Source organism: Eleginops maclovinus, chromosome 22 (genome assembly GCF_036324505.1).
Source record: "Eleginops maclovinus isolate JMC-PN-2008 ecotype Puerto Natales chromosome 22, JC_Emac_rtc_rv5, whole genome shotgun sequence".
Taxonomy (NCBI): domain Eukaryota; kingdom Metazoa; phylum Chordata; class Actinopteri; order Perciformes; family Eleginopidae; genus Eleginops; species Eleginops maclovinus.
In genome coordinates, this window is record NC_086370.1 from 23,900,053 (window position 1) to 23,915,912 (window position 15,860).

The 15,860-nt window shown below is 39.2% G+C and overlaps 2 protein-coding genes across 2 annotated transcripts in view; one reads left to right on the forward strand and one right to left on the reverse strand.

Moving 5' to 3' along the window:
- Positions 1–727: 727 nt before the first annotated feature.
- On the reverse strand, positions 728–6,112 carry LOC134858693 (very long chain fatty acid elongase 6-like). Its single transcript, XM_063874715.1, has 4 exons — positions 5,903–6,112; positions 3,469–3,600; positions 3,194–3,345; positions 728–3,049 (listed from the first exon to the last, which is right to left on the reverse strand). The coding sequence occupies exons 1-4, from the start codon at positions 6,004–6,006 to the stop codon at positions 2,625–2,627; spliced, it is 813 nt and encodes a 270-aa protein (XP_063730785.1). The 5' UTR covers positions 6,007–6,112; the 3' UTR covers positions 728–2,624.
- Positions 6,113–13,686: 7,574 nt separating this feature from the next.
- The window catches only part of LOC134858675 (uncharacterized), a 41,105-nt gene continuing 38,931 nt past the window's right edge, over positions 13,687–15,860 (forward strand). The window contains 1 exon segment of the mRNA XM_063874683.1: positions 13,687–13,822. The gene's annotated coding sequence lies outside the window, so the exon portion shown is untranslated.

Genomic DNA, 15,860 nt, shown 5'->3' on the forward strand with positions numbered 1-15,860 from the left:
TCAGCAGGAGAGGACTCTTTAAAGTAGAGACTCTACATACTGATATACACCTGAACATCAGCAGGAGAGGACTCTTTAAAGTAGAGACTCTACATACTGATATACACCTGAACATCAGCAGGAGAGGACTCTTTAAAGTAGAGACTCTACATACTGATATACACCTGAACATCAGCAGGAGAGGACTCTTTAAAGTAGAGACTCTACATACTGATATACACCTGAACATCAGCAGGAGAGGACTCTTTAAAGTAGAGACTCTACATACTGATATACACCTGAACATTAGCAGGAGAGGACTCTTTAAAGTAGAGACACTACATACTGATATACACCTGAACATCAGCAGGAGAGGACTCTTTAAAGTAGAGACACTACATACTGATATACACCTGAACATCAGCAGGAGAGGACTCTTTAAAGTAGAGACGCTACATACTGATATACACCTGAACATCAGCAGGAGAGGACTCTTTAAAGTAGAGACTCTACATACTGATATACACCTGAACATCAGCAGGAGAGGACTCTTTAAAGTAGAGACTCTACATACTGATATACACCTGAACATCAGCAGGAGAGGACTCTTTAAAGTAGAGACACTACATACTGATATACACCTGAACATCAGCAGGAGAGGACTCTTTAAAGTAGAGACACTACATACTGATATACACCTGAACATCAGCAGGAGAGGACTCTTTAAAGTAGAGACAGCACACACATCTATAAAACAGCTTCTTTATTTTTCAAACAATAAATACATTTATGGAACTCGAAGGTCTTCATGTGTTCTTGTTCATATAAAGTGTGCTCATACAGAAAATCCTCATCTTTAATACCTTTGTTTCCAGAGCCACAAACTTCCCGTCACACACTTTAAAATAAAATATTGAAGCACAGATTTAATTTAACCGGTTTGTGAGAAGACATTTCTTAACGACAGCTTTTAGAAAACAAAATGTAAAACGTACAAAAAGATAAATATTCAGCAGGCGAGTTAATAAAAAACATTCAGTGGAATAGTTCGGAAACGCTCGGGCGACACTCCGCCGTCATGCGTCTAATAAATACTAACGCAATAAATAGATTTTATTTAGCTGTAAGTTCTGGATGGAAAACACCTGGGCAGGTTAACGAGCAGAGAGGGATATTAAAGGTAAACCGAGTGCGAAACTGTACGTCCATCTGAGGGAATATAGTCACCAAATAATCACTATGGTAATTTAACAGGTTTCATATTTCAGATATTAGCGACTCGTTATGCAATTAACTTAAAATGCATGGTCATTATTTGTGACCAATTTTAGTTTGCTGGATGAAGACTAGATGAACTCCGCATGTTAAGCAACTAAACATTATTTTAAAAAAGGTGGTGATAAACGTTGTGAAGTCGCAGAGCTGAATTAATGAGGTGCTCGATCAGTGAGGAGGTTTTCAATCCGTGCAGAAACTCAGTGACGCGTGGGGAAGTGAACAACGAGAGGTTAGCCGCCTTTAGCTTAGCGCTGGCCATAACCGTTTTACTCCGATCAATACATGTAGTCCATAATGATCATAGGACAGCGTATTGGGCACGATGTAATGGCGGCAAGGGAGCTGCTATAGGGGTTAATATTGATATACAAATCCTGGATTTCCAGGTTCAAGTTGTAAGGTTACACAACAACAAAAATGGGGTTTTTGTAAAGGTTTTTTCTGGTAAATTTTAAATATTTAATCTGTAATTTTTCTCATATATCCATGACTTCAACATTAAATCTTCCTTCACATTTAATCCCTCATTTCTTAATTCGCATTTTCTGACATTTATCCCCTTAACCATTAATCTGTTATAAAATGTTTGACTGATTCTTTCGGCTTTCCAAAAACAGCTTTGCCGGACATGATTATTTTGGTTCTCAGGGTAAAAACCATATGAAGGTGTGTTAAAATGAACGTTTCCGTATGAAATAAAATGAGCCTGTCTGAAGACTGGAAATCATTTCTGTTCTGATGAAGCGATTTCTAAAACACCAATTCATTTATTTATAAAACTCCTAAACGGACTCCTTTGTTTCAGAAACACTGGCTTCCTGTTTCTGTCTGACTGCTCAAATCTCTCTGCACAGATCCCTGCAACAGAAACAGGTCTTCAGGAACCTGCAGCTCTGAACGTGCTGGAGGGTTAAAGAAGGTACCGGACACAGAAGATGAAGGGAAGGCCATCAGAGACTTTCCATCCTGAAGAGAAGCTCTGATCAGATAGAGTTGGTAATAGCAGAACGAACCTCTCCTGCAGGAAGCATGCGTTCATGGACCTCCTGGGGAGGCAGTTTCCCTCCTGAAGGAGAGGCTCAGTTCTTAGAGAGCAGAAGTTAGAGATCTGGACCTGGTGGACAAAGGGGAGGCAGTTTCCCTCCTGAAGGAGAGGATCAGTTCTTAGAGAGCAGAAGTTAGAGATCTGGACCTGGTGGACAAAGGGGAGGCAGTTTCCCTCCTGAAGGAGAGGATCAGTTCTTAGAGAGCAGAAGTTAGAGATCTGGACCTGGTGGACAAAGGGGAGGCAGTTTCCCTCCTGAAGGAGAAACACTGAAAGATCAGAGTTCATAGCAGCGTCAGATCCCCCACAATGCACCTGGCCTCTACTCCTTCTTCAGGTGCGCGTCACGGCGGCGCAGGTAGGTCTGGTAGAAGAAGTTGGAGAACAGCAGCAGGTAGCTCAGGTACATGACGGCCGCCCAGCCGATGTTGTCGATGCGCGTGGGACAGTCGGCGTGGTTCATCCAGCGGTACACCAGTGCGCTCACCAGCAGCCCCATCGCCATCTGGCTGATCTGCGCGCTGGTGATGAGCACGGCGAGCGGCCGCGGCACTCGCAGCCCGGCTGCACGAGCAGCATAGTAACTGTACATGAGCGCGTGGACGCCGAAGTTCATGGTCATGAACCAGCCGCCGCCCGCCACCATGTCCTTGTAGGAGTACCAGGAGTACAGCAGCACGGTGATGTGGTGGTACCAGTGCAGGAACAGCAGCTTCTGCTTCCTCAGAACCACGAAAGCTGTGTCGCCTGCAAGACACAACCCGGGGCACAGTGAGCAAAACAACAAACAAAAACTACATGCAGGAAATAATATAGAAAAAACGTCCAGGATGTTTGTACTTTAAAAAGTTCTGAATGATATTAAAACATGTAGAAATAATATGAACGCACCGAGCTCAGGTGCCTTGCTCAGCACGAAGGCGTACGCCCAGAACTTGCTGACCGGTCCGTTGTAGAAGCTCTGGTCGCAGATGGAGCGTCTGAAGCCGCTGCAGCTCAGGATGTGAACCATGTAGGACCCGGTCCGCACCGCCCCGATGATACTGAACACACAGAGATGCGTTTATTAAAGAAGCAGAGCGCTGGTAGAACATCATGGAAATATGAGCTGATATCTCGACTCATTACTTTATATAATCTACTGACTTCATGTCGCATGTTTTTACCTGAAGACGGCGAGGGTGAGCGACCAGAGGACGAGCGGCAGCCGCAGGTTCATCTTGGGACGGAGCTTCATGTAGTGCCGACCTCCGAACACCAGGGCGGCGTACAGAGCGCTGAACACAAACGACTTACTCCTGAAGAACAAGACAAACAAATGAAACGTTAGACACATCGGATTGGGTTCTCAAGATAGGAGAGGACTCTTTAAAGTAGAGACACTACATACTGATATACACCTGAACATCAGCAGGAGAGGACTCTTTAAAGTAGAGACACTACATACTGATATACACCTGAACATCAGCAGGAGAGGACTCTTTAAAGTAGAGACTCTACATACTGATATACACCTGAACATCAGCAGGAGAGGACTCTTTAAAGTAGAGACTCTACATACTGATATACACCTGAACATCAGCAGGAGAGGACTCTTTAAAGTAGAGACACTACATACTGATATACACCTGAACATCAGCAGGAGAGGACTCTTTAAAGTAGAGACACTACATACTGATATACACCTGAACATCAGCAGGAGAGGACTCTTTAAAGTAGAGACACTACATACTGATATACACCTGAACATCAGCAGGAGAGGACTCTTTAAAGTAGAGACACTACATACTGATATACACCTGAACATCAGCAGGAGAGGACTCTTTAAAGTAGAGACACTACATACTGATATACACCTGAACATCAGCAGGAGAGGACTCTTTAAAGTAGAGACACTACATACTGATATACACCTGAACATCAGCAGGAGAGGACTCTTTAAAGTAGAGACACTACATACTGATATACACCTGAACATCAGCAGGAGAGGACTCTTTAAAGTAGAGACACTACATACTGATATACACCTGAACATCAGCAGGAGAGGACTCTTTAAAGTAGAGACACTACATACTGATATACACCTGAACATCAGCAGGAGAGGACTCTTTAAAGTAGAGACACTACATACTGATATACACCTGAACATCAGCAGGACAGGACTCTTTAAAGGAACTGTTGTGTTTATTACGGTTCCTCATGTAGATAGTTGTTTAAAGTTCACGCTGACACTGACTTGTTTACTTTGGGCCACACCTGAATCCCTACATTTTTCAGCAGGGGAGAGCTCTACACGCTCTACCTGTTCATCAGGTGTCACATCTTCACACTGATTTACCTGCAGGGGATTACATCATCCCTCTTTTAGTATAACAGATTTAAAAGAAGATTTGTTGTGTTGACTTTTGGTTTCATGTTACTTTAAGTAATAGTAAGCTATGATTGACAGCCCACCTGTACCTGCCTCTGGACATCAGGGGCAGGTACAGGTATCCATCATGTGCTACAAGAAAAAATGGAATAAAGTAATACATAAAATCCTGATAATAGCCGATTTTATAACAGAACCGTCTTAAAAATGTCAGTGAAACAAAGTTATTTTCCACTGAAAGCTGAAAATCAGGTCACATTTTTCTCAGTTTCTGCCACACATTTTTAAATTTCATCACCTGGGATTGACTGTCTTTAACAGGTATGACCGGATTTAAATAAATAGAGCAGCATACCAAAAATAAGTGACGTCACTTTGCCTCTCCTGTAGTACACCCAAGTTGGATAAGACTCCTTTTAGCTCCAGTAATCCCAAGAATACTCGTAAGTTTGACCCAAATTTTAAAAAACTACACCAAATCTTGATCAGAATTTACTAGATTAAAGGTTCTCTGCTTTATCTGTAAATCACATCTACGTTTTATACATAAAAAACATGTATGTCTAGAATAAGTGATTTAGGTTTATCAATTCGGCTGAAACATATTTATAGAAAATACATTTTATTCCACTAAAAAAACAGAAAATATGTTTTAGATTTTTTAATGACCGTTGCTGGGTTTGCTCCCTTCAATGGGGCGCCTGTAGTATCGATCAAACCGCTTAAAGTGGGGTTGTTTGGGGAGAAATACGGGTTTTTAGTTTAGTTTGTCTGCCGAAACACAGAATGGATCCAACTCCTCCCACACTGCCTTCAGACACGTTAAAATAACTCGTACTTTAACAGTAGAGACATTTTTATTAAAAAAAAAAAGGTGGTTTTCTTAAGGGGGCGTTGCACTTAGCTTCCACCACACGGGGGCATTTCTACTCTTAATGGCTGTTTATTATCCAGTGAACGTTTAAAATCAGGGCAAACTTTGTCAGTTTCTGTAACCCACTCTGATATTTAATCAAAAATCTGGATATAAATCCCACTTTCCTCATATTTGGTACGAAATATCCTGATAAACAGTTTTAAGAATCAACATGAAATCCCCACTGTTTCTGCTCTATAATAATACAGCTCAGTTTCTCCAAGTCCTGCTCCTCCTGACCAGTGTGCTGGGGATGAAACCCCTCAGTAGACGCAGAAGAGTTGAATATAATGCAGTTAAATCAAAGTATTACCAGTTGTCCTGCATCCACTGTATGGCTCCCCTTTCGTCGAAGCGCCTCTCGAAGCTCCACTCAGACAGCGGCAGCTCCGAGGCGTTCAGCTGCAGCAGCTCCATGGTGACAGTATTATTAAAACTAATGTGGAATATAAAGTGAGAGTCCTGTGAGAGTCCTGTATGTGTGTGTGTGTGTGTGTGTCTTCCTGCAGTCTGTCTGCCTCCTCACCTGTCTCACACTTCTAATTAAAGCCTATTAGTATGGGGCGGGGCTTACAGGACACACCTGCTTCTGGTTTTTTCTTCCCTCGTTTTTAATTTTCAATCACTTTGTTGGTAAAAGATAAATGGTGACAAAGATGTGAAGAAAAGTGAAAACGAATCTAAATACAACCAAACATTATTAAGATATCTGAAAACAAATTTAAAACATGTACACAAATGTATATATTAGTGAAATGTGTCAAGAAATGTTCAAGTTATTTGAAAAACCATCATCATCAAAAGTATTTTTAAACGTTAAGAGAGTAGAAAAACTATGAATAAAATATGTAAAAAGATCCAAAACTTTCGGTAAAATGTGTGAAACTAAATGTGATAAATCTCTGATAATTGTTGCTCAACCTTTTGAAAGCTTTAAGTGATAAACACAAACCATCACCTGCATTAAGACCGAAATAATCCCTCAGAACACAGACAGACATCACAGTGTAGATAAAAACACATCACAGTGAAATAAACACAAATAAGAACAAATGAGATGGAAGAATACACACTGCTGTGAAAAACACTGATTCTGTTATTTATTCTTGTGTTTATTTGTGAAATAGCAAATACCTGAACAAAGAGCTAAATAATAAAATAAATATAAAATGAAATGAAATAAATAAATGAATAGATACATACAAATTAATATATAAATGAAATAAATGCCTCAGTAATTAACTAACTAAATAACTAACTGCCTAACTTACAAGATAAATAAACAATTAAATACAAAATATCAAAAAGATAAAATAAATACAAATTATAAAGTAAAAGTTCTTTAAATTTCAGTGTAAAGCAAAATAAATAAATGCCCCTTCATGCCTTAATAATTAACTTACTAACTAAATAGGAAAATGTAGTTGAAGTTATTCACATTTCCTGCTCGGGTGGAGCTCTGAGCGAAACTGAAGAACCGGTTTCTCTCGGTGTCTCGTCTGCTCCACAGAGACAAGCTGCAATAAAATAGTTCAAACTCAAAGGAGTCAAAGCTCTACAGGTTACTGCACTATAATACATTATGGGAAATAATTGAATATATATATATATATATATATATATATATATATATATATATATATATATATATATATATATAACAGGAGTATTTCTACCCTGTGGTTTAATTTAACAAAGGTTGTCTAAAAACATGAAGAATTCATAATTATATAAAAACAGACAACAAATGCAGAAAAACATTTTCGATTACCTTTTAAAACATGTATTAAAAATCTGTGTTTAGAAAATGATCAAGTAAATAAAACTATTAATATATATATTTTCACCTTAGTAAAAGTGCTTATGTTCTGTCTGCTGGACATAAAGTGAAGAACTCATGAACTCATGCTGTGTTTTCTGCTCAAATCCTCTGGTGAAGCTAGACTCCATCAGGTTCTTACTCGAACTATTGGAACACACCGCCTGTCAGGTGACGACGAACAACCAATCACAGCCAATCACAGCCTCTCTCAACCAATCACAGCCGAGCCGAGCTCTCCTGTCTTCCGTAAACACGGCTTTGTATTAGAAGTGTATTATTTAACTGACAGCATTAAGCAGTTAAGACCTGCGCAGTTTCCACTTTAAAGGGCCTTTAATAAGCTCTCTGCTGCTCACCTGAAACAGATCTGTTAGAAAGATATTGACGGATTCACACATGAGGGATCAATAAGTCAAACACAAAACGATCTGAAAACACAAACGATGTTTCTAAACCTCAACAGTAAGGAAGGCATGGCGCTAAAGCCCCTGATCAAAACAAAGCAGATGCACTTCGAGCAGCACAGCCTCTCTCTGCAGGGAGCCCCTGCAAAATGCACCACCGAAACATGAGGAAACTAACATAACAAGCAAAGCTCTAATCACTCCCCACTCCCCCCACTCCCGCTTTTTATACATTAATGCATTATTTTGAAGGTATACAAGCTTTTGTACAGACAGTCTGGTAATGGGCAGCCCGCTCTAACCACTGAGCTATGCAGCAGCCAGTCCAGTAAGCATCAATTTGGAGGTGGTGGTTCACATGACAACATCTCTCAAAACATGAAAACTCTCAGAGACTAAAGGAAATACAAACGTAAAAGGTGCTGTACCTTCGTTAGGTTTCATGATATATATATTAAGCGTTTTTAAAATGTCCTTCTAATGTCTTCGTATATAATTGCTGTTTTATATTACTTTGATGTATTAAAAAAAAGATCAAATTATAAAAGAATATGGATTATAATGAATTGTTTTTATTTAAAAGTTTGCTTTTATTATACTTGTTTTATTTATTAGTTTTGCATTTCTTTTTTAATTGTAAAACTAATATGTTTTTATTGTTCAAACACAATTTCTAGAACGTCCCTCAGAGGCAGGACTCCATCCATCCATCTTCTCCCGCCTCTCCGTCAGGGTCGTGGAGGTAACAGCTCCAGCAGAGAGCCCCAAGCTTCTCTTTCCCTGGCCACATCAACCAGCTCTGCCTGGGGGATTCCAAGGCGCTCCCAGGCCAGCGGATAGATATAACCCCTCCACCTGGTCCTAGGTCTACCCCTCGGCCTCTTCCCAGCTGGACGTGCCTGGAACACCTCCCTAGGAAGGCGCCCAGGTGGCATCCTCACTAGGTAGAGGCAGGACTGCTATTTTTAATTTAAATGTTTTGAAAATATTTTTTAATGATGTTAGTAACATTTTACTTCATAATTTTTTTTGGGTGATTTATTAAGTCTTGAATATTTTTTTTAGGTTTCTATTTTTTTCAACCCAGTTTCTTTCAGGTCCCTCGGAGGTGGGGGGGTGTCACCCTAAACCTGGTAGAAATTTGAACATTTTATTTAAATGATGTTAAGTTTTTATGCTTTGTTTTTTTCACAGTATTTGTTAATTTTTTTATTATAAATATTTTGTAATTCAAATTTGTTTCCAATATTTTTTATAATTGTTTAAAATATATAAATATATATTTATATATATAAATATATATTTATATATATAAATATATATTATATATATATAAATATGTATATATATATAAATATATATTTATAAATATATAAATATATATATATATATATATATATATATAATATATATATAAATATATATTTATATATATTTATATATATATATATATAATATATATAAATATATATTTTTTATATATATAAATATATATTTATATATAAATATATATTTATATATATATAAATATATATATATTTACACATTAGATTGGGTCCCGTCTGACGTCTCCTTACGTCCCCGTGAGGTTACGTCACCTCAAGTAGACGCAAATCAACACAGAAAAAGCTGCAGAAGAAAAATAGAGGGAATACAAATAATTACTCGTAATTTTATTGAATGCCTTCTTTTAAACGTCATTTATTTCAGCTTTAAAATATATATTTTTAAGCTCTGTTTTTTTTTTGTTCCGATCTGTTCGGTCTGACGTCACCTTACGTACCCGTGACGTCCCCTCAGCGATGCGGAAGTTGAAGTCACCGTGGAGAACGTAAACTAATGTCAGCCAGCCGCCAGAAAAACACTGAGCAAGCTGCAGGAGAGAAAAGAGTAAACAGAAACAGAAACCAGAGCTGCTGCACCTCCACCGGGATCGGGATGTTAGCCCCGATAACCGTTCCCCTCTCCGGCCAGTGAACAGAAACATCTGCCCGTTACCGGTAAATGGACCCACCGGGGGAACCGGAGGACATCTCCCCGGTGCTGAGGAGCTGTTTCCCGGATCAGTAGAGCTCAGATCCACGGTAAGAAACTGCTGTGAAGAAAGCATAATTTAAACCGTGCTGTGACATTTTAGCTTCACTGAGTTCATTACAAACACGTTTCTGCTCAAATATATCATCATGTTTAAATATATCTGAATAGTTTTGGATATTGTGTATATATATATATATATATATATATATATATATATATAGCAAAGCATCCCGTCTTTTATTCGGCGTACATATTGTACCAGAAAATACCAGTTTATTTTAGTAAAACGTCCACTTTTTACAACCCATGGTCACATCACATCTTCAAGGTAATTGCGAAACCCCTTTGAAAAAAAGTCAATTAAAAACTTTATTGTGAAATTAACTTAATTATATAAATATTAAAATGTATCTGAGTAGTTTTGCATATAAGAAAGAATCTCCTCGTTAATTCGGCCTACATGTTGTACCAGAAATAATCAGTTTATTTCAGTAAAACGTTTACTCTTGCAACCCCTGGTCACATCACATTTTACGGTAAGTGCGAAACCCCTCTGAAAAAACCCAATCTAAAATCTTTTTGTGAAATTACCTAAATATTACTAATATATAAATAGATCTGAGTTGTTTTGCATATTGAAAAGCACCCCTTCGTTCATTCGGCGTACAAACAGTACCGGAAATAGTCTGTTTATTTTAGTAAATCGTCCACTCTTACAACCCCTGTCCCAGAAACCCTCCCTTTGGAGCGCCGGACATCGACGCGAGTCTCCTGGAAAAGTCTTGATTTGCGCAAATCCAGAGATCGTTGGTCCCTCAGAAAGATACCGATTTGAAGAGTATAACCCTGTTATTAAGAAAGGGCTTTGAGTTACTCATTATAAGAGTATACTGTGAAGAAAACCAGAAAAGAGTACCAAAGTGACGCTTTTCTGAAGGACTTCAGGTGTGTTGCTTCTCTTTAAAAAGCAGCAGAAAAACGGGTCTTTAGTCCAACAATCCGCCTCTTACGCTCACATAAAGTCCCACTGAGAATGTTTTATGTTTGCATTGTGTTGTGTGCATCAGACTGTGAAGGTTCATCATGTAATAGATTTGACCTCCAGTGTTCATCAGCCAGGGAGGAGGAAGGTCGAGCAGCTGCTTATTATCCAGCTCAAAATAGATGAAATCTGATTTAATGAAACCTGTTTCTGTGTCTGTCGATAATGTGTGCAGTCAGTGATGCCAGGAGGTTACAGGGCTGTACAATACAACACTTATTTTCAGTATTAATTAATAAACCAATACTTTATTTAACTAAAAGCTCTATCAGAGTTGCCTGCTGTATAAGTGTTGTCCTCAAATTGCTCTTTCGGTTCGATTTAGTGTTAACAATTATACATTTAGGCCCCGGCCGTGGCCCAACTCTCTGGGGCATCTGCACCGTATGCCAGCGACCCGGGCTCGATTCCCGACCCGTGGTCCTTTCCGGATCCCACCCCGACTCTCTCTCTCACTTTCCTGTCACTCTCCACTGTCCTATCCGATCAAAGGCACACAGCCCCAAAAATAAAATGAAAATTATGCATTTAGGCAAAGATGTTTATTTTTCAATGACTTTTAAAAATACAAATAAAATCAGTTTCTTTTACACAAAACTAAAATGAAATAGTATTTATTATTATTAACCGTATAATTGAAATCTGTTAATATTAATTAAACGATGAAGGTCTACATTTAAATGCATTGTATTAAAAAGAAACGCATTATATAAAAATATAACCTACGACTGAAAACTATTTTACATGAATATTAACATTTTAATTTAATTAAACTCAGTTGAATTATAATTATATATAAAACATCACCCCTTCTTAAAACGTGCCGGCTACATGTTCACATCATGAAAGCATTCTTATCAGCTGTGAGCTTTTAAAATATTGTCCTATTATTTTTATTAGTTCATATATAATCTGCAGCTGCTGTCACACTTTGGCTTTTTTAGAATCATTTATAATGAAATATTCACACGGTATAATAACCTACACTGTGTGTGTGTGTGTGTGTGTGTGTGTGTGTGTGTGTGTGTGTGTGTGTGTGTGTGTGTGTGTGTGTGTGTAAGTTGTTGTTGTGTCCTCAGACTTCCTGTTGACGGCCTTCGAGACCCCGCCTTCTCTTACCGAGGTACTGCACACACACACACACACAAACGTTGTTATTATAATCTGCAAAATTGTCAGAGGCATGCTACACTATAACATGTCATATTTTCTTTGAGGTTCTGAATTATTGAATCAGGTTTAGAAAAGGTAAGATATAAACATGTATTAATCATTACATGTGCTGTAGTCGCCGAGAGCTGTCTGCGGACGGAGGTATTCCAGGTTTTGCTGTAAGGGTCGTCTGCACATAAAGGGGCCAGTGCAACATTTCTGCACATCATTGCAATTAATACATCATTTAAATATTCATAAATTCCGTCCGGAGCAGCGACACACTGTTGACTGCACAGCGCAGACAAAGCTGCAAATACTCTTCACGTCAACACCGCTAAGCTAAAGGAGGCTAATGTTGGGCTATAAAGGAACTACAGCACGGTCACATGACTTCACGTCTCCACCGCTAAGCTAAAGGAGGCTAATGTTGGGCTGTAAAGGAACTACAGCACGGTCACATGACTTCACGTCACCACCGCTAAGCTAAAGGAGGCTAATGTTGGGCTATAAAGGAACTACAGCACGGTCACATGACTTCACGTCATCACCGCTAAGCTAAAGGAGGCTAATGTTGGGCTATAGAGGAACTACAGCACGGTCACATGACTTCACGTCTCCACCGCTAAGCTAAAGGAGGCTACTGTTGGGCTATAAAGGAACTACAGCACGGTCACATGACTTCACGTCTCCACCGCTAAGCTAAAGGAGGCTAATGTTGGGCTATAAAGGAACTACAGCACGGTCACATGACTTCACGTCACCACCGCTAAGCTAAAGGAGGCTAATGTTGGGCTATAAAGGAACTACAGCACGGTCACATGACTTCACGTCTCCACCGCTAAGCTAAAGGAGGCTAATGTTGGGCTATAAAGGAACTACAGCACGGTCACATGACTTCACGTCACCACCGCTAAGCTAAAGGAGGCTAATGTTGGGCTATAAAGGAACTACAGCACGGTCACATGACTTCACGTCTCCACCGCTAAGCTAAAGGAGGCTAATGTTGGGCTATAAAGGAACTACAGCACGGTCACATGACTTCACGTCACCACCGCTAAGCTAAAGGAGGCTAATGTTGGGCTATAAAGGAACTACAGCACGGTCACATGACTTCGCGTCACCACCGCTAAGCTAAAGGAGGCTAATGTTGAGTGTTTATCCTCCTGAATTATAACTGGTCTTTGTTTTAACGCTGCTTTAGTGTCCTGTTATGGGAAATAACAGGAAACCCTCCTATTCCTACCATTCTTCATTGGCTGCAGGAAGCAGAGCAGAGTACCTGATTGGCTGCCCAGCAGAAAGGGGCGGGGCTACAGCTGGTTGACAGATACTTGATTTTTTCCAAGTTAGGGAATTATTTTGTCAATCTTCAAGAATTACAAAATTACTTAAAAATTGTTAAAAAAGTAATAATCCGGAAGAGGAGCAGAAAGGGGAGGGGTGAGGAGCATGAAGGGAGGGGTGAGGAACATGAAGGGAGGGGTGAGGAGCAGGAAGGGGAGGGGTAAGGAGCATGAAGGGGAGGGGTGAGGAGCAGGAAGGGGAGGGGCCTGGGACAGGACGGGGAAGAGCCTCCTGATCAGCTGATCCTGTAAATCCATGATGAGCCGGCTATGCTGCAGACAACAAGTGTGTGAGGGGGGAGGAAGAGGGGGAGACACTGTTACTCTCTGACGGGGGAGAGAGAGGGAGAGTGAGGGACGAGAGGAGAAAAAGGAGGTTACCACGGCAACTCATGGGGGACGGCGCTGCTGCATCGGCGAGGAAACACAGGTAAGGTTATTGCTGTGTGTGTGTGTGTGTGTGTGTGTGTGTGTGTGTGTGTGTGTGTGTGTGTGTGTGTGTGTGTGTGTGTGTGTGTGTGTGTGTGTGTGTGTGTGTGTGTGTGTGTGTGTGTGTGTGTGTTTACATGTGTGTGGTTTTATTTATAAGTGTGTTGGTGGATTGACTGGTGCATGCTGGGAGGGGGAGGAGGGGAACGAAGAGGAGGAATCCTATTAGGAGAGTCCAGGAAAAGTAGGGCTAACTGTGTGCTTATCAGTCTGACACACACACACACACACACACACACACACACTGATGATTGAATGAAAGGGCTGCTTATCAACAGAAACATAACTTAAAGTATATGTTGCTGCTTAGAGGGATAGCCCGGCGAAAACTGACCCCAGGTTGTTTTTCTGCATGAAAGCTGATCCAGTGAGCCCTCCAGAGTTTCATCGTTCATCAACCAGTATTGAGCTTGCCCGGAAAAACCGGGAGCAACGCTAATAGCCAACATGGCTTACAGTGCATTCGATCGGGGCGGTGCGCAGACACTTCCAAAACGGCATTTTTTAACCACTAACATTGCTCGAAATAGCAACAAACCTCTGCAGTAGCATGACTAGGGTCACATAAAACGGAGCACCAACAACGTAGTTTGCAAATTAAAAGGAACTGTTTTACAAGACTCACCAACTGCCTCCCATACCAGCTCCTCTCCAAGGAAAGTCGATTATCGAATGCGCCGGAGTTCAGTTCGAGGAGGACTGTTTTGGAATGTATAATTCCAATGAAATTCATATCTGCTGAGTGTTGACATGGAAATGGAAGGAGTTGCCTGTAACTTACTTGCAACTCCTTTCATTGGAATTATACATTCCAAAACATTCCTCCGTGCTGCGCACCGCCCCGATCGAATGCACTGTAAGCCATGTTGGCTATTAGCGTTGCTCCCGGTTTTTCCGGGCAAGCTCAATACTGGTTGATGAACGAGAAAACTCTGGAAAGCTTACTGAATCAGCTTTCATGCAGAAAAACACCCTGGGGTCAGTTTTCGCCGAGCTATCCCTCTAAGTGTCTCTTCACTGGCTCCCTGTCCCACTCAGAATTGAGTATAAGGTCTCCCTCCTTACCCACCAGTGCATTCATGGCCATGCCCCCCTTTACCTCCAGGAACTCCTGACCCCCCCCCGCCCTCCTCACGTACCCTCCGTTCTGCAACCACAAGCCCACAGAACCAAACTCCGCACCCTGGGTGATAGGGCCTTTTCCTGTGCTGCCCCGAGGCTGTGGAACGCCCCCCCTGACCACCTGAGGGCCCCACAGACTACAGACGTTTTTAAACGAAACCTAAAAACACATCTTTTAAAAAAAGCATTTTGCTAAACATCTTTTATAGGTTCTCCTTTTCCTGCGCTGTAGCACTTTGAGATTGCTGAAATGAAAAGTGCAATAAAAATAAAATGTATCTTCATTATTATTATTATTATTATTATTATTATTATCTTTATTATTATTATTATTATTATTATTATTATTATTATTATTATTATTATTATCTTTATTATCTTTATTATTATTATTATTATTATTATTATTATTATTATTATTATCTTTATTATTATTATTATTATTATTATTTTTATTATTATTATTATTCTAATTATTATTATTATCTTTATTATTATTATTATTCTAATTATTATTATTATTATTATTATTATTATTATTATCTTTAATATTATTATTATTATTATCATTATTATTATTATAATTATTATTATTATCTTTATTATTATTATTATTATTATTATTATTATTATTATCTTTAATATTATTATTATTATTATTATCATTATTATTATTATTATTATTATTATTATTATTATTATCTTTAATATTATTATTATTATTATTCTAATTCTAATTATTATTATTATCTTTATTATTATTATTATTATTATTATTATTATTATTATTATTATTATTATTATTAATATTATTATTATCTTTAATATTATTATTATTATTATTATTATTATCTTTA

Bases quoted from the DNA above. Each gene is read 5' to 3' on its own strand.
- LOC134858693 (XM_063874715.1), bottom strand. From the start codon at position 6,006: ATGGAGCTGCTGCAGCTGAACGCCTCGGAGCTGCCGCTGTCTGAGTGG. The intron at 3,346-3,468 runs GTAAAAACATGC...CTGTGTGTTCAG, and splicing joins CTCACCCTCGCCGTCTTCAG to TATCATCGGGGCGGTGCGGA. The intron at 3,050-3,193 runs GTGCGTTCATAT...TGTGTCTTGCAG, and splicing joins GAGCAAGGCACCTGAGCTCG to GCGACACAGCTTTCGTGGTT.